General features: G+C 37.7%; 2 protein-coding genes across 2 annotated transcripts; one reads left to right on the top strand and one right to left on the bottom strand.

The window, feature by feature from the left end:
- Nucleotides 1–5831: 5831 nt before the first annotated feature.
- LOC124632251 (synaptobrevin-1-like) lies at nucleotides 5832–7432 on the bottom strand. Its single transcript, XM_047167012.1, has 2 exons — nucleotides 6299–7432; nucleotides 5832–6054 (listed from the first exon to the last, which is right to left on the bottom strand). The coding sequence occupies exon 1, from the start codon at nucleotides 7270–7272 to the stop codon at nucleotides 6904–6906; it is 369 nt and encodes a 122-aa protein (XP_047022968.1). The 5' UTR covers nucleotides 7273–7432; the 3' UTR covers nucleotides 5832–6054; nucleotides 6299–6903.
- Nucleotides 7433–7804: 372 nt separating this feature from the next.
- LOC124632250 (T-complex protein 1 subunit beta) lies at nucleotides 7805–12260 on the top strand. The gene is made up of 10 exons (XM_047167011.1): nucleotides 7805–7966; nucleotides 8115–8288; nucleotides 8385–8520; nucleotides 8687–8906; nucleotides 9088–9226; nucleotides 9399–9607; nucleotides 9755–9929; nucleotides 10329–10506; nucleotides 10869–11072; nucleotides 11491–12260. The coding sequence occupies exons 1-10, from the start codon at nucleotides 7964–7966 to the stop codon at nucleotides 11661–11663; spliced, it is 1611 nt and encodes a 536-aa protein (XP_047022967.1). The 5' UTR covers nucleotides 7805–7963; the 3' UTR covers nucleotides 11664–12260.
- Nucleotides 12261–21681: the final 9421 nt, after the last annotated feature.

Raw genomic sequence — 21681 nt, 5'->3', positions numbered from 1 at the left:
ATCTTAAAATTTATTATCTCAGCTGAAAATGCTCATCACATGAAACAATTTTTGCCACGGCACCATTTTTGTATCTCTTATAGTTTTGTTGGTCTGTTGGAGTTCTGCATCAGGTCTTCAAGTTTCGAAGATAAATTATAGCCTATATGTTGACCAGGCTTAATACTGATACAACAAAGAAAAAATCATTGAAATCCGTTCAGTAGTTCGGAAGATTAGCGTGTACAAACAAACAGACATACAGACATACAGACAGAATTTTTTTTTTGGATTTGTGCTCCATTACTGTTTCTGAACCCCACCCTATTATTATTTTTTTTATATATTCAATGTACAGACACAGTTTTTTTACAGATTTATTATATGTAGGTATAGATCATTCATTTCCAGTCTTGAGATGCACGGAGGTGAACTATCATCTCAACCATGTATCTATGTAGGTATTTCGTCTTGTCTTCTTATACCTAAGTACCTCGAGCTGTGCATCTTCACTGCACTGATTGCTTCTATTGTTCATGACATATAAAACCTCATTGGAGGATGTATTTTATTTTTAATTATTCTTAACTGTCAAGAACAAACAAATGAATGAGACTCTGGATACACATTTTTCCCTGTGAGCACTGTTTATATATTCTTCTAAATTAATAAAAGTTATTTTTACCTATTTACACCACTGGAAAGCCTTTTTCTTTTATGTTCCCATTTCACCACACCAGCGTGCTATTGAAGAAGTAATTATTTAATTTTGTGGGGAACATAGGAAGTGATCCGGCTCGAAGGACCAGTCCAGAGTCTCATTCATTTGTTTGTTCTTGACAGTTAAGAATAATTAAAAATAAAATACATCCTCCAATGAGGTTTTATATGTCATGAACATCTATCTTCTTATCTACATGCTATCTTCTTACCTATTCCTTCAGAATTAAACTGAATTGGACCTATTAATGACCTAGGTATTCCTATTGTTAAATTACTGACATGTATCTACTTTTACCATTGTTGGTCGGCAATCACAATGCTTATATTAATCACGGCCCAGTTACTATGTACCTAGATGTGCGAGGGTAAATTGATTGCGTACATATTTGCACGCTTGTATAAATCATTTGACTTGGTTGTTGCCTTGGCGTGTTGGTTATTTTTAGATATTAACATCACTGCATCGATTGCTCCGGAAAGTTGATCGGAATAAACATGATGCTTCCGATTTGGGATTAGAGGTTCATCATCATCATCATCATCATCATCCTAGCGTTGTCCCGGTTGCCCTTCCGGGCCCGGGGTCCGCTTTCCTGCTACTTCTCCTCCACTTCGCTCGGTCTTCGGCATCCCTGGTGGTTAGTCCATTGGCACGAATGTCATCCCTTACGACGTCAAGCCAGCATTTCCTGGGTCTACCCAGTCTGCCCCGGCCGGGCGGAGGCGCCATGGCTAGACATTTGTTCCCCACGTAAGTGGCCGGTTTCCGTAAAACGTGTCCGTACCAGCGTAAGCGACACTCTTGCAGTTTGTCTGCAATGTCACGGACATGAAGGCTGCCGCGGATGCGCGAGTTCCTAACGCGGTCTTTCCGCGTAACTCCACACATCCAGCGCAGCATTTTCATCTCCGTGACCCGCAGCTCCTGCTTGTGCCGCTCAAGCACAGGCCACGCTTCACTGCCATACAAAAGGGCAGGCCTAATGATGGATTTATAGACCTGTCCCTTCAGCTTAACCGGCATTTTAGGGTCACAAACGACACCAGACACCTCACGCCACTTGGCCCATGCCGCCGAAATTCGTGCCCTGACGTCGCAATCGATGCCACGAGACGCGTGAAGGACAGATCCCAAGTACATGACCTGGTCCGTCTGCTCAACCATATTACCGTCTATGCAGACGGAGGTGGGATCTGTCGAGTTGCAGGCCACGTACTCGGTCTTCCCCACATGGAGCTGCAAACCGCCGTTCTCGAGTGACTCCTTCCACATGTTAACACGCTGCACCAACCGTCCCTTGTCCGCGTCTGCCAGCGCGATGTCGTCAGCATACATGAGCAACCACGGGGGCTGCTCATGCGCATCTCGGATGCTTTCGGACAATGAGTCCAGTATCACGCTGAACAGAAACGGACTAAGGACGGAGCCCTGGTGTACTCCAACGGTGACAGGGAAGGGTGTAGTGTCACCAACAGCGGTCCGAACCACTGAATCGGAATCCCGGTACATGTCTCGGATAATGTCAACATAGACTTCTGGCACCCCTTTGGACCGCCGCGCCCACAGGATCATCATGCGAGGCACACAGTCGAAGGCCTTCTGCATGTCCAGAAAAAGGAAATGCAGAGATGTGTTCTTCGCCCTGTATTTCTCCATCACGATCCTTAGGGCGAAAACAGGGTCCATGGTTCCATGACCAGGGCGGAAGCCATACTGACAATCCGAAACAATGCACTCCTGCCGGAGCCGAGAGTCGACGATCCGCTCAAAGAGCTTCATGGTGTGGGACATGACCTTTATACCGCGATAGTTTCCACACTCCTGCACAGACCCCTTGCCCTTAAAGACTGGAGTGATGATACTCCGTCTCCATTGGTTCGGGATCCGGCCGGTGTCCCATACGCGGTTAAATAGGTTTGTTAGGATGCCCACCCCACGAGGCCCCATAGCTTTCCATACTTCGATGGGGACTCCATCGGCTCCGACAGCTTTCCGATTTTTCATGCGGCGAAGAGCCAACTGGACTTCGTCAGGCGTTATCGGTGGCACCAGTCCTTGATTCGGAGGTTCAATAGATACTATCCACCTCAATCTTAGGATTTAGGCCCTAATTCATCATTTTATATGCATTCCTGGTACCTACCTACCTAAGAAACCCTACCAACCAATCACCCCAACGCAACATCAGCCCGCTTACAGTACCTAAGTAAGTCAGGGTTGAAGATTGTCTACCTACCTATTTCATATAGGTATCGATCGCTTCAGTTATGTAAAATCATTAAAGTTGCGAACTTGCACACACATAGCTTGCGAAAACCTCAGGCATAGGTGCAGTTGAGACTAGGCAAACTGCAAAGCCAACCTTATTCAACACGGCGGATATTTGAAACTGCTGTCAGTGTAAGCTTTTAGATAAGCCCAGGGTAATAAAAAAACAGTTCGGTAACTGTGTGTAACTATAAATATACAAAGGTAGATGAGGTCACGTTACCTAATTTTAAATCTTTTATAGCAACTATTTAACGTTTGTGTGTAGAAAACACATTTGTGTTAGGTACCTACGTAGAAAAAACACGTTTGTTTTACTACCGGATTACAGGTCCGTCATCAAAGCTTAGCTTCTTTTCTGTTTCATTATGCTTTTGTATGTGGTATTAGCAGGGTTAAGGGTAAGTTCTACAGTCATACAAATAATTTTGTATGAACTAATGTGTGCGTGATATCATTTTCATCATTTTTTCAGAGTAGGTAGAACTAACATTTACAAGCGTCCTGCTTTTGCTGTCAACAAATGAGTAGGTCCTATTCCTATCAAGTATTATTTCACAGCTTCCTTATGACAACATGGACCTTAACGGTTAGTATGTTACCGGAAATTAATTCTCGATAAATTGAATTATCAATTGACTGGGCTATATTATTTTCGACTCGCCAACAAAGCTTATTTACAAAAGAATACTCCGCATGCTTTGCCACTAACCATTTATGGCCAGTTATGTAAGTATTCCCAAGTACATAATAATTATTTCTATAAAAAATATGTTAGTAATCCAATTTGCAAGTACCTATGCTGCTCAGGCCGGAGAGAATTCCATTTATGGACAACACATTATCATTATGTAGGTGTCAGGCTTATTATAATTAAATTCAATACCGCCTACGTTAAACCAACTGCTGTTTCCATTCGTCCTTATCTTATCAGAGGTTAAAATTTTAGCAAAAATTAAACACAGGTCTGATATTTTAATTCACATGAAATCTAGACTGCTTTTAAAATTAATGATGATGATAACAATAGCCTTCATACTGTACAATAGCATCCATCTGTGTCCGAGTGTATCAGTTTGAAGATATATTTTGGGGTAGGACTAGAAAGTAAATGAATTTTAGCGCATGTGTGATACTGTGATTAGGCGTGTTGGCCTTTTATACAAATCCTAGTAGATAGATTCTCATAAGAACTTTTGGGTACATCCATTCAATGATGACAGGTGTGATGGATGGTCTTACATTATTTTGTAAGAAAAGTTAAGATGCTTTCACTGTCAACGGCTTTATAACTCGAAAGGCGAATTACGCCTACTAAATAAGGTAGGTACCTTACCAGCAAATAAGCAACAGTCATAGTAGTGTTTTGGAATACTAGGTACCTATATCCCAGCAATTGCATAATTACTACATTATTGCACAAAAACTAACTAGTAAGACTGGCCAACCGAAAACCTGTTGGAATCGATTACCATTTGTTAGTTAGAATAGGTACTAATCCACAGCATAATAATTTTACTGGTTAATTGAATGCTACTAGGAATCATAACTTAACATTTTTTCACTGTTTGCTTATTTCCTTACAGGAAACTAGTGATATGAAATCATAAAAATAGGGAAGTCTGGCAATAGATAATAATTTGCATTAACACAATCAGTTGCAATCTCCACATTATTCACAAATATTCTATAAGAACACCATTTCCATTGTGTAATTTTTTAAAGTAAATATTTTTACTATTTTCCATAGAACTCCATTCAATAGTAACTGAAAAAAACTTTACCAAAAAATTAAACCGACTTCCAAAAACACTAAAAAGCAAAAAAAAAACTAATTTTAGGTGCATCGGCCTAGAAGTCGGTGTCTAATGGATGTTACTAAGTTAATTTTGCCACCGACTTCTAGGCCGATGCACCTAAAATTAGCTTTTTTTTTGCTTTTTAGTGTTTTTGGAAGTCGGTTTAATTTTTTTGTAAAAAAGTTTTTTATTTACAGCTTTTCAGTGATACAAATACTTGTCACTATCCATATAAGTGGAAAGTTCTCATCAATACAAAGAATATAAGCCCAAATACGAGGTATTTTTTATTCAGTTGTCGAGTTCCCTCGACCTTCTCTGGTCTCCATCATCATGTCAGCTCCAAACCTTCACTGTTGCAAAGGTCTAGTCAATACAAATAATATAAGCCCAAACACGAGGTAGTTTACATATTCTGTTATCGAGTTCCCTCGACCCTCTCTGGTCTCCATCATCAGGTCAGCTCCGAACCTACATTGTTGCAAAGGTCTAGTCAATTCAAATAATATAAGCCCAAACACGAGGTAGTTTACATTTTCAGTTGTCGAGTTCCCTCGACCCTCTCTGGTCTCCATCATCAGGTCAGCTCCAAACCTTCACTGTTGAATAGTGCTTTCAGGCATATGCCTGAGTGTCAAGTTTTTACCTTATGTATGCCTACAACTTTCGAAGGTTGCCCTCGATTTCTCAGGGTTTCCATCATCAGATCCTGTTTGATGACTATGGGACCAACTGGCAGCTATTCCGCGTCGAACAAAAAAAGAATCACGTAAATCGGTCCATAAACCTCGGAGTAATCGATGTACATACATAGAAAAAAAAAAAAAAAACATACCGGCCGAATTGAGAACCTCCTCCTTTTTGGGAAGTCGGTTAAAAACTAAACAAAGAAGAGTGAGTGAGCATAAAACAGCTGGATCCATGAAATTATTGAGTTTATGAATCACAGGCTCTTTATCTAAATCTACAATTTTGATAAGAGTCTAAGCATACATACACCTTTGATAAGACAACATGCTAAGTACTGAATACTTGTCCACCAAGTATAAAATGACACAATATTGAAGAAATACATATATTTATTAATTCTTAAAGAATACAAAACAACTAAGATTATGATATTACATACACTTTGCATACAACATTGAACAGGTTTACTGACAAGACCCAATTAGTAACTTGACCTCAGTTGCTGTGCAATATAAGCGCAAAGTTGGTCCCAACTGCCACTAAAATTAGTAATCTTTGAAAATGCATTATAACATATTGATAAGAAAGACATAACTAAATAAAATATTAAGTAGGTATGATCAATACAAACAGAATGTGCTAATTACATATAACATACATTAAAACTAAAAATATTTGTGCCACAAGACCTTTCCACAGTATGCATCAACATTTAATAGATCCAGAATCATGTTCGTAGGATTTCCGACTGTGAAGCAGCATAATGTGAAATAAGTCCTTGATTTAGTTTATACAAAGTGCTACAAAAATTGGCTTTAAATAACATATTTTATCTAACTTAATATATATTAGATTTGCAACAGTGATTACATAGGCTTTTTCCTCTTTAAGCAAGGAGTACAATCACATTCAATGTTTAGTTACACATTACAATTATTGTGCAGTTAAATATCAGTTCTTTGTATCAACTGTTAACCCAAACCAGCTAGTAAAATAGGCTTTGAAATATTATAATAATCTTTATCTTTAATACTACTTATCACAAAGTGATTCTGTACAATAGTTGGCCACTTTATAAATTACATATTTATAACTGTTGTAAACTTACAAAAGTTTTGCAAAAGCAACACTTGATAATTTAACTTTACTATTTCTCTTTAGACATATAACAATTTGTAAACAAGTCTTTTATGAGTGAATTACATCCACTTTAACAGTACATCAACAGTTACTTTCAATACAATTTATAGAAAAATATCAAAATGTTTACCAAGGTGTATATCTTATAGTAGGAATATGTGTGCGTTGGTTAATCATTTCAATTACAAAATATAGATTTCTTACATACTGTTCAGTCGCATTTTGTTATAAAACTCGCTTTTTTATATGTATAGAGCAGCATAAATAAGTATCCATATCAAAGGTTTATAGGTGTTTTGATGACTATCGGCCTGCGCCAGCGGCAGGAGCCTCGGTGACCGGCGCGGCCGTAGTGCCGCCGCCCGACCCGGACGTTGCCCACACAATGATTATGATAAGTAGAACTGCCCCAATAGCACCCATAATTAGCATCATCTTTAGGTTCTGCCACCAATACTTTCGTTTCAGTTTGCCAGCCTGCTGTTCAAACTGCGCTGCTCCATGCTGTAAAGCATCCGCGCGATTGTCTAGTTCTGACAATTTTTGGTCCCTTTCCAAAACTTTCTCGACGTTAACGCGCATAATGCCAACAACTTCATCGACTTTAGCTTGAGTCTGCGCCAAACGTTTATCGCTTACTCTAGGGCCTGAGCTTCCTCCTTGGTCTTCCATTTTTGTAGTTTAAAATGTGGTTTCCAAATTTAACAACACTGAATTGATTAACACTTAAAAACTGGGTTTAACCTTTGAAAAATAGGTCTGTGATTCAGTAACATAAATATGGCGAAGGCACGGCAAAATTCTCGAATGACAAGAACAATCAGCAGCAGCGTGACACATTCATGACGTCATGTTTTGATTACGTATACTAATATGCGTACCAATCCGATGTATTTAAACTTTTTTATTTTGCTTGTGATTGGTTGTTTTTGTGCTGTATCGTCCTGCTGTACGTTTTTATTTTTTTTATGTGTGTCAGTGTTGCCAGTAAGCTTTTAGACAAATTCCAAATAGGCGAAAGAATAGCTCGAATTCGAAAGTTATATATAAAAGTTGTCGTGATAATAACGTGCTAAATCTCTGACATGGAACTGTAAAGTGGCTCATGGAATTGCACGTTAGGCTACAAATAGTACAATAACATTGTGCAATGTTATTAAAAAAAGATATTGTTATAATACTAATAATTGATCGTCTAAGGAGCTCCTAAAAGTCACGGTTCATCTCTATAGTCTATTGTCCAATGGATAAAGTATTATTGTCTCTGTCCATCTGTCAACTTTCGTTTCTTTCTTGGCTACAGAATTTTGTGGCCGGTAATTTATATTAGTGATTGATAGGAAATTCATAAAGATATCTCAAAATGGTAAGAAAGAATCTGTTATTTCCATTGCGACCTTTGTTTTTCAGTATTTCGGTTACCAAAAGACTTAAAAGAACACGAATAATCTAGAAATGTTCGAACCGTTGTTCTTGTTGCACGTGTGTCTTGATCACATGAATTTATTGTGCAGGTGTCACTAAATCCCATCCGAATTTTGAAAAATGAAGCGGAGGAAGAAAAAGCCGAAGTGGCTCGTATGTCCAGCTTCATTGGCGCCATTGCCATAGGAGATTTGGTGAAGAGTACTTTAGGTCCTAAAGGCATGGATAAAATTCTGGTTTCCATGGGAAGAAACGCTGGTCAGGTAAATATAATTTGTGTTATTAAACAATACTTCACTTATTAAAATCATTTTCTGCTTTAAGGTAAGAAGTCTAATGTGTTGTTCTGATGATTGTAGGTTGAGGTTACAAATGATGGTGCTACCATTTTGAAATCTATTGGTGTGGATAACCCAGCAGCTAAAATTTTGGTTGATATGTCAAAAGTACAAGATGATGAAGTTGGAGACGGCACCACATCTGTTACTGTTTTAGGTATGTAAACATACTGTGAAGTATTTATAAGTGTTGAAACCTAAAAAAACAGCCTTATTTTAAACCTATGCAAGTAAGTTGATAAATATTTTTTGCGCATTGTGAATGTGTTTTGTGTAATTATAATAATTTGAATCACCAATGTCCTCATTTGCATTATTCATAGCCGCTGAGCTGCTCCGTGAGGCTGAGAAACTGGTTGAACAGAAGCTGCACCCTCAAACAATCATTGCTGGTTGGCGCATTGCTGTAGACGCAGCTAAACAAGCCCTTGCCGATGCTAGCTTTGACCATGAGAAGAGTTTCAATGAGGCAGCTCTCCGTGCTGACCTTGAGAACATTGCTCGCACAACTTTGAGCTCTAAAATTCTGTCCAACCACAAAGAGTAAGATATTTCTTTAATACAGATTTAATAAGACTCCTTTATAGCTATATTTTTTTATATGTATAGTTCAAAATATTTGTTTTCTGTATTCTGTTCAATAAAAACAACTCATGTTATAAAACTAGTAGGTTGAATCTATATTTTTGCCTACTTAATTTATTATTATTATCATAAATTACAGGCACTTCACAAAGTTGGCAGTGGATGCAGTACTCCGTCTGAAAGGCTCTGGCAATCTTAAAGCTATTCAGATTATCAAAATCTCTGGTGGTCTGCTGGAAGAATCTTTCTTGGATGAAGGTTTCCTATTAAACAAAAAGGTATACAACCTTCTTTACTTAAAAATTGTATACTTTTACCTTTATACTCTATTTATGAGAACTAATTGTTACTTTGCAAATAACCAATTTCATAGAACTGTCTCACTCAACTGTGGTGTACCTAATAAAGTATCTATCTATCTATACATAATATAAAATTTATTTTTCTCAGGTGGGAGTACACCAACCCAAGCGTATTGAGAATGCCAACATCCTGATCGCCAACACACCGATGGACACAGACAAAATCAAGGTCTTTGGATCAACCATCAAAGTAGACTCTATGGCTAAGATTGCTGAACTCGAAGTTGCTGAGAAGGAAAAAATGAAGGACAAAGTCAACAAAATCTTGGCACACAAATGCAATGTCTTTATTAACAGGTAATTAACCATTTACCAATATCTTTTGATTCTTCATATATTCTATTACTGTTGTTAGAACTCATTTTTGACAACTGCCTCTCATCTGAGAATGTGAAATGTCAATAATACTTTTTGTTTATAACAAAATCCATGTTTTTTTCTCAGGCAACTGATCTACAACTACCCTGAACAGTTGTTCGCTGATGCCGGCGTGATGGCTATTGAGCACGCTGACTTCGACGGTATTGAGCGACTGGCCCTCGTTACCGGCGGTGAAATCGTCTCCACTTTCGACTCACCTGACAAGGTCAAACTGGGACACTGCAAAGTTATTGAACAGGTATTTACTTCATCTTATAAAGAGTTAAATTATTCTCTGCAGATTATGTGTGTTTTAAAAGGTGTGATGGCCTATCTAACTCAGATCCCCTGGACACTGCTTACCTACCTCTTGGTAAGACATTTTGACTTCTGTCTGACCCAGGAATTGCTTGACATGAATTTGCCGACTTGTGCAACTGCTGCATAGCCAGGAGTCTCTCTATCCTTAAATAGACGTTCCTGACGGTTTCATCCGCGTTCCGGGGAAACTACTTCCGAACCCGGTCAAAACAGCCCATTTTTATCGCAGATAGCATATCGTAGACAACAAAAAAACAAACATTCAAACAATGAAGTTAGATAATAACAAAAACATTTATTGATATCATTTACTAATCATATCTTTATAATTTTGCAGGTACTGATCGGTGACGAGTGCCTGATCCGTTTCTCCGGCGTGGAGCTGGGCTCTGCGTGTACGGTAGTGATCCGCGGCGCCACGCAGCAGGTCATTGACGAGGCCGAGCGCTCTCTGCATGACGCGCTCTGTGTCCTCGCCGCTACCGTCAAGGAACCTAAAGTTGTTTATGGTGGAGGTAAGGAAAATTTTTGTATTATTTAGTGTGAATGTGTGTTAAGTTGTTATTAGAGTTATATCTGTAAAGTTCTGCAATATGCTAATCGGTTAAGAATTTTAAACTTTCGCGACTTATATACACAATCGGGACTTGATCGCCTAATTGATAATCATAGACCATACCTTTATCAAAGGTGATGGTTATCAGTTATTCTTTAGAAAGGTAATAGTCATGTAATCCATGAATTTGGCTATTTATTATGACTATTCATGGTGCTGCGGTTTTTTCCATACAAAAACCGAAACGTCCAGTTTTATAACCCACTAACATGGTATTCAAATGTGACTGATAAACACTTATGAAATGTTATTGTCATGTAGGTGCCAGTGAAATGCTGATGGCTGAAGCGGTATCGCGTGTAGCAGCTCGTACGGCCGGTAAGGAATCAGCCGCGGCCGAAGCATTCGCCATCGCCCTCCGTCGCCTGCCGTCAGCTGTGGCTGATAACGCCGGCTACGACTCAGCTGACCTCATCTCCAGACTCCGTGCCCACCATGCGCAGGGAGAGACCACTATGGGACTTGGTAAGTTAATGCTGCAATTTAAAACAAAAAAATTATAATTTTCCTCTTGATGGGAAAGTTACTTCAAACAGGCGAGAATTTTGTGATTGGATCGAGTGTCCTGCAGGTTGTTCTGAATGAGACCTAATTTTTACACATATACATGAGAGACTACAATAGCACAGTTCAATAAATCATTCAATGGTACAAATTGTTGGCGATGTTCTTTTGTTTACCTATAAACCTGCCTGTAGAAATTATTTTAGTGATAATGGATGGAATTAGTGTCAAAATCTATTGTTTATTCTGGAAGCTGCATGTAAAGTAACAAAACATGGATAGCTGATTGTGCTATATTAAATTACAATTTCCTCCTTCCGAATTACTACGAATTACATAATTTTATATTCATAATAAAATAATAAACTCTGTTCTACAGACATGCAAGAGGGCCGCGTAGGTGACATGAAGAAGCTTGGCATCACCGAGTCGTACGTAGTAAAACGTCAAGTACTCCTATCTGCCTCCGAGGCTGCTGAGATGATCCTTCGTGTCGACAACATTCTGAAGGCGGCGCCGCGTCGCCGTGGCCCCGACCGTCGCCCCTGCTAGAACATTCTAGAAACTCAAGCACTAATGAATATAACCAGAAGTGACGTTCTATTACACACTGATAGTTTGAAACAAAATGTGTCTCAGATTTTGTACGTTTTCTACGAACTATCAGTTTCATTAGCACGTTACATCACAAGATCCAGTGCATTTAAGACTGAACTGGCCACTTCTGTTTATTTTTGTTGTATTAATCGCATTTGGTGCGGTGTGAGAATGCTTTTATATCTGTACGAACTTATCAAATAACTTTAAGTTTAGCTTTACCAGTTTAGCCTTATTAGTCACGGAAAATTGCATTTCTCATAAAAATGTTCTTTTATGACTACAAAAATTTCTATTGAATAACAAAGATTAAACATACTGTATTTACTTTTTATGTATGTTATAAAATAAGTATTTTGAGTTACAAAAGAGGAAATTTATCATTTATATGGTCACATTTAATTGATTTTGACATTATATACCTTCCTTCTAGTTATTCTAGAAACATTAAGCTGCGCTAGTTTCATTACACATAGCTTTTAGTTCAAGTGGCCGTTAATGCCTTGGTATTAATGTATTAACTAATAATTTAATAAAATTTTAACAAACACAGTTTTGGTTTTCAATTTCACTCACATACATTTCCCCTAAAAATATTCCTCGGTAAACATTTTTTAAGTAGCCATTTGTAGCATATCTTGTACAACTTCTTCAGTACAAACTACAGCCTGTAACAACGGACGTCTCTAGATTACCAAAGGCGTGGATCAAACCCTCAAAAAAGGTTGTAAATCCAACGGATATGGCCGAAAAAACACTTCAAGTACATGAGGAAGTATTTAGTAGCAGTAGGTACATAACGCAGTTTATAGGGGGAGTAGGTAAATAAAGAGAGTATATAAGGACACGGAGGGGGAGTACACAAAATAATCAGTAAATTAGGGTTACGGTATTATCTTAAAAATATCTACCTACTATCGAAACATCAATAGCAGCCTTACTGGCGACAATAAAGTACTCAGGAAATTAAACATTAAGTCATACTACCCTCAGAAATAAATATCCTTCTATTTCAAAATGGTTAACAGAACTTATGAATATAGAATGTGCAGGTAAATCCGTTTAACAAATATCACGGCCTACTTAGCTGTGTGTTCAGCTGAAACCAATTTGTTACCCGCGGTTGACATGCGATGCGCGAACGGTATTACCAAGGACCATACCAGCTTTAAATAACTTACAAGCAATTTTAAAGAAAATCAATGTAACTGCCATAATTTAACGTACGTATTTACCATCCTGCAGGAATTGTTATGGAGTTATTTTCCTGTTTAGACGATTTAAACTACCTAGGTATTTAGTTACTTCTTTAAAAAAATCTTTAAATCGGCTACCTAATAGATAGCTACGAGTAAGTAGGTAGGTATCTACCTAACGACTACAGAGCTAAAAGTTCTCGCAAAACTTATTGGTAGTCTGAAACTAAATTCCGAGCACAATTAAGTAAGCGAAAAATTAAGTTTGATTTCTGAGATAATTACCATTAAAACACCTATTTAGGATCCACAAAATGTGAGTAATTAATAGAGGAAGTGAAGCATATTTGGAATACCAGTTTGTTCTTTGAAAATAAATTGAAGGAGAAACGGGATAGCTCAATAAAAAATACATTAAATTATTGTCAAAATATTAAACTTTAATAATGAGAACAATCAAATATAAAAAATACCAGATATATTATCAAAATGCCTATCAAACTAAAAATACTCCAAAAACGTGATTTGACTTAGGGTGCAGATAATTTGGAATATAGTATTCCAAATTATATTCATTTTTTTTTCTTTGAAAATTGCTAACACTTTTTCTTAGAAACTAATAGAATTCTAATATTTTTATAGTCATTGGCTCTTTACAAAAAAAGAAACTTTTACAAAAAAATAAAACCGACTCCCAAAAAAACTGAAAAGCAAAAAAAACACGGTATTCCAAATTAACAACACACCAACCTAACTTAAAATTGCATGTCAAATTTTTAATTCTAGAAATATTCACAAAATCATAGTAATATCTTAAACTAACAAGGTCACTCCGCAATTAAAATAATTACAATAAAGATTTAGAGTATTACAGCAAATGATTACCACTGATTGCATTCTTACCGAAAAAGTTTTCAAATCAGGCGTCTCGTTCGCTGGGGGCTGGTAGCCGAAATGTCAAGATGGCGTCCTGTTTTTAATGCTGTATGGCTTTGTGTATCGTTTGACGTTATGTTTACGGCATAAAAACTCAGATGGCGTTTATATATATTTAGATATCGAAGTATTCCAAGTTACCTGCAGTATTCCAAATATGCTGCAGTTCCTCTACTAATACGTACAGCTACCAAGGTGCACACTTGTGCTTATTAAAGCTCTAAGACTTGCAAGATTTTTCGAGTAAGTAGGTGTCTAAAAAGTGGGTAGGTAGGTACCTCTAACACCTAGGAAAGGCAATACCGATTCCAGAGCAGGTAATTTTCCTTCACCGTTATCAGAATGCTAATTGAACAAATTGCACGAATTACAGTGCACGCCTGTTAGGGCTCGAAACCACGACCTACGTACGAATCGTATGTCTTGAACGACTGGGATCGCATTTCACCGTTTGGATGAGAAAAGTTAAGAAAAACGTTTGAAGAACCTATGTACCTATTGTTGTTGTTGAACCTATGTATTTATTTGTTTAATTAGCCCACGATGTATCAACCTTAATATAAAGGCATGCTAAGAACGTGGTACCTACGACTACTAAGTACATCACTAATTTAAACGACTTTTTTTTAACTGCCTCGTTGGTCTAGCTGTCGCAAGTGCGGCTGCTGAGCACGAGGTCTCGGGTTCGATTCTCGAGTCGGGCCGAAATCGCTTTGTGGGTTTTAGAAGACTTTCACATAGCAGCCCGGAGCCTGGAAGGTGGTGATTGATACACCCGTGCATCGGAGAGCACGTAAATGTCGGTCCTGCGCCTGATCTCTTTCCGGTCGTGTCGGATTGCCGTCCCATCGGGCTATGAGAGTTAAGGAATAGTGAGTGCACCTGTGTCTGCGCAAATGCTCGTGCACTATAATATGTCCTGCGCAGTTGGCTAATCTCCTTACATGAGAACAGCCGCCGTAGCCGATAATCGGCTAGGAGAACATCATCATCATCATCATCATCATCAATTTAAACGAAATCGTGTTCCAATATTTTTTCACGACAGCCAGCACTTGATTGTAGATTCAGCTATCTCTATGTTGTAGGTACCTATATATATCTACCTGACTACTATTTTAAAACTTCCTTAGATACGAAATGAAATTCTTTTTCGCGAGAAATCTTCGGCTATCTGACCTGGGACAGTAATGGAATTTTCCTTTATTATTTGATTTACCTGCTCCTTCAATTTTATGTCGGTGCAATAGTGTTATCCTCTGTACAGAACCTCTACCTTTTTATATTAGGTACCTAGGTAGGTACAAGCGTTATAAAGAATTAGGTATTGTACCTATGTAACTAAGTGATGATCACATATGTAAAAGAAAATAAGTTCAACATTTCTACCAACCTAAAGTTTCCTAAAGTTTTCAGACCTGTTTTGATTACATCTGCCGCATAAAACTTCTTGGCGAGACTATTAATGTTGATAGTTGTGACTTTACACCATTCTATTTCAACTTGTGCAGAAATAGACACCTAAATTATAATTTTGCCGCATTCAAATAGTTTCTGAACATGCGATAGGTAGGTAGTCGTTTATGAAAAGCCAATTCAAATACTGCTATAATTATGAGCCATTTCGTTTCAACTGAAACTAATAAAGCTCACGTATCCATGCATTACAAGGCTTTAATTTCTACAAGTTCTTATAATTGCAGCAACGCTAAATGACTTTGCCCTGTTTAACATAAATACATATCTGCCTATTTAGGTTAAATAAAAAATACTTTGAAGAGTACTTACTGACAGTTCTTACACGGACGAATAAACAGAATCGCTGAAAATTGAGTCTGAAACCGGCAAACATAAATAGTACCCACCCTGCTCTAGTGTTACATTTTTTCTGGAGCAAATCGGTGTGAGCTCGACGCGAAACTGACAGCTCGTTCATTTTTAACTCCCGCCCCTGCTTCCACGTTGGAGACGACAATTTGGATAAATGGTACATCCGCCGCCGACCGACTAAATTATTCAGGCTCCTCCTAGCTTCGCTTCTTCACATGACAAGGAGAGGATTGCACAATAAAGTGGAATATTTAGAGAGTAATCACGTACGCAACATAGGAACTTATAGTGGCTCCGTCCCTGCCCTGACGCCTGTTTTCTACAATGGCATTTCTATTTGCTTCATAAAGTCGCGGCAACAACTCTTCATGATATTGCCTACAATTTCACAAGGACAATTGAGCTTCATTGCTTACGGAGGTTCAGAACTAAGTATAGGAACAAAGATATAGTAGACAGACTGTCTACGTCAAGACTCAAGACTAGTCTACTTTTCATCTGAACAAAGCCAGGTTCCTTCATACAATAGTTGCCTAAATAGGTTCAATGGCATTTCATTAAAAGGCAGACGTTGAAAAACAAGGCATCCGAATGAATAATGTTAACTAATGACGAATGTTTGCAGTTGTTGAAATGTTCGCAAATGCCACACAGGCCGCTTGGCAAAAAATAAACTGCAATGTAATTGCGGCCCGGAATGAAGTTATAAGCCTCTCCCCACTTCGGACAGAAAAATATATTTCATGAGAGCGATAATTAAATATTAAAACTTCGTCCTCATGCATCATTCTTGTTAATTGAATGGATGTAAGTATTCATGGACGATTTCATGCTAAGGGTAATAGGATCTGAATTAGATAGCGCGAATCAATTATAGAATTTTAAAAGCTGCAAATATTTTGCTAAGATTTCTAAATTACGAAATATTAAGATTGGGATTAGATATCTTGTGGTACAACTAGATCATGATGAACTGACTGCTATTTTCCCTTCATTTTTGCTTACAATCTTAGGTTAAATTATTAATTATCTCAATGAACCAAACTTAATAGCCTTATACCTGTTCTAAAATCTTGTTTTATTGTGTAAACTAAATGATTTCCGATCAACCCTAGCACTACGGCCCAAAATGTAGATACCACTAAATAATCAGCTTACGTCATAAGCCAAAACCGAACGCGAAGATCAAACCTTAATGGGATGATAACTATCTAAATTAAAGTTAAATCCAATAACCCCATTCATCAGGTAGCAGTTAAGTAATTCACCCCAGTTGGGGTGAGTTACAAGTTTTGTTAGAACAGTTTCCTTTTCTTCTCGTTTATCTTTCTTAAACACTGGAATTGGCTCGGGATTCGGGGGATAATTACGTTGCCTATTTAGTTGGTAAATAACGTACTACCTTATTTTTCTTTTTGCTTTTTCTATTCATTCGTTTATTAAGGCTGGCTTGTTGTTTTGTGGAGGTGATGATTGTATTTAACTTGTGAGTTAATGAAACCTTCGACTACAATTTGCAGGTGGACGGCTCAAGGTGAGAGCTAGATAATGCGCCATTTTATTATTCCCGTTCAGTCTGTACAGAACAAATCTTGGTGCTTCTTGAAATTCTGTTCTCGTTATTGCTCAGCGAAGTTCTGTAAATTCGATAAAAATCAGTTAGCTATTAGGTAAGGCTTCGTTCCGTATTTTTTCTAGGCCATTAACTTTACGGCTTTGTTTTGTTTTGTTTGTATTGGAGTGCCTATGTAATGTGCTTCGAGGTGTTACTCGGTTTTTTTCATGTCTCTAAAGTTATTCTCCATAGCAAACTTAGTTAAATTCAATGAATAAAAATGAAAACATTACTGTTTCCAGTACTCTCTACATTTCTTTAATATCCCGTTAGATGGTTCTAAGATGTAGTTTAATTTTAACACATGTGATGGCTTAAGATTAGAGTTTAAGATAAAAACTGATAAATCTACACCAAATCTTTATCATCTGTTACCTTATCACTTTATCGTATTATGAAGACAAACAGCATTCACCGAACGATTACTAGTATCACGTGAATTGTAGAAGTGCAATGTTTAACCGAGTCAAACAGCACAGGCGCCGGCAAGGAATACATAGCACCATCGATATTCTGATTAGTGCGAGTAAGCTCTAATTGGCCCAGTTTGGGTGTGCACAGATCGCGCCACTAAAATAGAGATTTGCGCGGGATTAATCCCTGTTGATACCACAGAATCCCATTGAAATGTATACCTTTACATAAATGGGTCAATGGCGCCTCCGCTCGCTGTCTGCCTTAGGGACCGTGCACATGCCAGCGTTTTAATGCAACAGCAAACGAACTGTTGCATGCAAACTGCTACTAAGTACATAATGAATTTTAGGTAAGGCTGGGTATTGCATTGGCCGGGATAGAGTTCGTAAAACTAAAGTGTAATTTCAGGTATTATCAGTGTTAGCTTTCTAAAGTTGTTAGACGATATTGTAAAAGTGCTTTAACATTTTTCATGTTTTTTATTCTAAAACTAGGTACTTACAAAGTATATAAATAAACATTAAGTATGCCTTTCATGTTACAAGCGTAGCTTACTGCCCAATTAGGTTAACAATTTTCTTTTCAGACCAAGGCTTATTGTAACATTCGTAACGATCGCCTCTTTTCAGCATATTTTCTTAGAAGTAAACTATTTCTTGGTGAACAACAGTCGGTGGAATTATTAAAAGTTGTAAAGGTTTAAGTGGCGCACCTATCGGGGCGCAGCCCGCGAACAGAAGTCAGCGGTTTGGGAGCTCCAGCGATGCGCCAGAATAACTCCGCTAAGTAATATTGTTTTAGTTAGTAAGTAGTGCGGAGCAAGACCTCTGGCAGACAGTTTTGGCAGCTGTTCTGCACATGATGTATGTTAATGTCACGTAAGAGATTATTTCTTGGCACTGAAACATGGTGCCTGCGCATACAATTGTTTGCTCTCCTATTTTGCATTCGACGAATTCTTGTCTTATACTCGTACGTCGGCTAGTGCGGAATAAGTGACTATAACAGTTTTATTGTCCTTTTATATGAGAATGGAATTGAAAAAGATGTGAATGTACAATATATTGCTCTCACACATAAATTATATTTCCTTAGGTATTTATAGCGGTTTAGCGATGGAATTTTATTTCCCATTGTTTTATTATATCAAGAATATAAAGGTTGTAGTTTTATGTAAGTATTTACGCGATTAGGTTTATACATTCCATTAAAATGAGGACTTTAATGTTTTTTTTATGGCTGTCAAACACTGCCAATAAAAAGTAAGGAATAGAAACTTAGATGTGAAACATAGCTAGTTGTTTATCATAAGCAAAACTTGTTAGACTAACGCGAGCCGAGGGTACCTAATGGTTAACTTGAATGGTGCTTGAGTACGATAGACAGACTTCAAACTAACCCGCAAGTGGAATGAGCGCGGGAAAATGGTGTTAATGTAGCGGCTTACAACACCGATAGGTAGAACCTAAAGGTAATACATCTTTTGAGTAATTCTCTTAAAGATTCACATGTTGCAATGGGTATTTTTAGAAAATAAAATTAAATAATAATAAATTTTTATTGTTGGTCTATAGAACCACGATCTCATTGACTTTGGTACGTTGCCACTGAAGAATTGAGAGCAGTGTTGGCCTTCAGCAGAAATTACCAGTTCGTTTCGAATTATTCTTAAAAAAAAAACTAAATTCTTAAAATGTTATGAGTCAACCGTCCCAAGATTAGTACATGTGTACTTTCAAGCTGTATATTATGTAATCCAAAGCCGGCATAAAGCAGCAGAGCCAAGTATTGTCTGCGAACTATCGTAAACTAAACTCTAAGCCATCGAAGGTAGTATTTCGTACAAGAATTACTACAGCAATCCATTTGAGGTAGTTTTTGCAACAACGGCGGAGGCGAGTCGATACACAGTATCTCTACAAATTCGTCTAAGTGCAACACTTTGAGAAAGAAAACAATTGTACGAAGTTACCGTCTTCCAGCGATTGAATTCACTAACTTTAAAGTGTGTTATTTCTTTCAGGCGTAACTTTGTTGCTGAACGGAACTGACAGTTGCGTAGTATTGACTTCTCGATACTTGTTATTTGTTATAAACACTTACAACAAGACGTAACTGAATAAAACAAAATGTTACAAATGTCACAACTTGTTATTGTTTTTATTGCTGTTTGTTGGTTCAGGGTCACGTATTTTGGTTGAGGTTTTTTGGTAACACCAAAGATTTAAATCCATAAATTCTCTTTTGCTACAGAAATAGAGTAGGTAAGTAGAATATAATAATGAGAGCACATAGCTCTTGTAAAAGTTAATGCAGGTTGAGAAGCATTAGTTTAATTCTGCATACCAGAATGAAGGATGATTTATGCCAGGCTGTGGCGGGTACGACCCGTGGCGAAGAAGGTCTCCACGAAGATTTTGTAATTTCTCTTACTACGCCATGCACGCAGGACCCTGATGTAGAATTAAATTGTACAATACAATGGATGCTGATATGAATTTGGTGCAGCAACATCCAGCTACTAATGTTTTAGGTACAAAGGTATCTCATCGCACAATTAGCAGTCACTCTGACCTGGGGTTGACTAGGTACTAATCGACTTTTTTCGTTCATTATATTATACAACCCTCATGAGTCTAAAACAATAACCATAATCTTATTTTACTATAAGAAAATGCTTCCTACAACTACTTAATAGAAAGATAATAAATAAACAGTTTTATGGTTATTGTTATAACAAAAGAGTTTCACCACAAAGCTTTCCTATTAGACAAAAAGGTTATTTATTTTCGCCACAATGATTTGGTGCGGGGGAATCAAAAGTTTCCTTCATTTTGTCAGAACTTTCTTCGGCAGTGAACGAGCAGGTCGTCATAAACCAAATAACACAATGGTTTTATTGACCGCATTAAGTAAATGGATGAGAACTGACGTACGCCGCCATTTGACTAAGTTTTCACGAGATAGGACACGTAAGTACAAGTATGTAGGAGACGTATTTTTCGTGAACTCAGCAGAAAAGTTTCGAATTTAGGTACTGTATAAATACTTAAAAGGATCAATATGAAGTTGTAATCCCTTTTCTACAGTTTTCTGTGTCTATTATCTTGCATATCAACAGCCTTATTTTTGTATTGAGCTACTGAACTGCCAACGCAACGAGAAACCTTCGGAAGGCCTTTTATGACATAAATTAAGCTATACTTAAGATCAATCAAATCTCGAGTCGCGTTGTGTTCCGAAAAGTCACCCGTGCCGCCCGCCCAAACGCCACCCATGAAAGTAAGTATGTACATATATACTTAGTAGGTTTGGCTTAACTGGCTTTAAATATAAAATACACATTGCACATGAATAACATTATTATTTAATTTCTGTTTATTTAAAAAATAAAATATAATAACAAACATTTTATTTTAACCAATACTAAGAAATCACTTAATTGGTTTAATTAAATTAACTTTTTCCTAAGTAACCTTTTCCTTTTTCTTCTGGAATTACAAAAACATTTAAAATTACAAAAAACCTTTTTAGCTTGTTGTTTACTTACTTTTTGTTTATATTTGATTATGCGCCATAAATACGATCTCAAAGATTGCTGTTCCACTTTTCACCAACTTTTCTTTGGCATTCAGAAAACAGTGGCAGCTATTGGAATAGCACAAAGCTCTTTACGGCCGGAGACGTGTGGCGATCGAGCGGCTGAGCGGGCCGCGCTCCCGACGCGTCACAGACCCTGCGTCCATGAAATTGAATTAGCAACTCATTAGTAACGCCAATAAAACCGGCCGACTGGTCGCCACCCCTGTCGGACTTACCCCTAGCCTTCCGATTAACGCATACATGGAACGTGTAACACGCTTTCACAAGAGGTGAGCGTTTACGGTCACTGCTAGGCTTTGCTAAACCTTGTCACCCTGTTTTATGTATAAAACTGCTCTTACCTTCTTTATTACATAGCCAATCAGAGTCCTCTTGC

This window comes from Helicoverpa zea, chromosome 8, assembly GCF_022581195.2.
Source record: "Helicoverpa zea isolate HzStark_Cry1AcR chromosome 8, ilHelZeax1.1, whole genome shotgun sequence".
NCBI classification, from domain to species: domain Eukaryota; kingdom Metazoa; phylum Arthropoda; class Insecta; order Lepidoptera; family Noctuidae; genus Helicoverpa; species Helicoverpa zea.
Note: the sequence above shows the minus strand (reverse complement) of the source record. Positions and strands in the feature narration are given on the sequence as shown.

Bases quoted from the DNA above. Each gene is read 5' to 3' on its own strand.
- LOC124632251 (XM_047167012.1), bottom strand. From the start codon at position 7,272: ATGGAAGACCAAGGAGGAAGCTCAGGCCCTAGAGTAAGCGATAAACGT.
- LOC124632250 (XM_047167011.1), top strand. The intron at 8,521-8,686 runs GTATGTAAACAT...CATTATTCATAG, and splicing joins CACATCTGTTACTGTTTTAG to CCGCTGAGCTGCTCCGTGAG. The intron at 9,227-9,398 runs GTATACAACCTT...TATTTTTCTCAG, and splicing joins GTTTCCTATTAAACAAAAAG to GTGGGAGTACACCAACCCAA.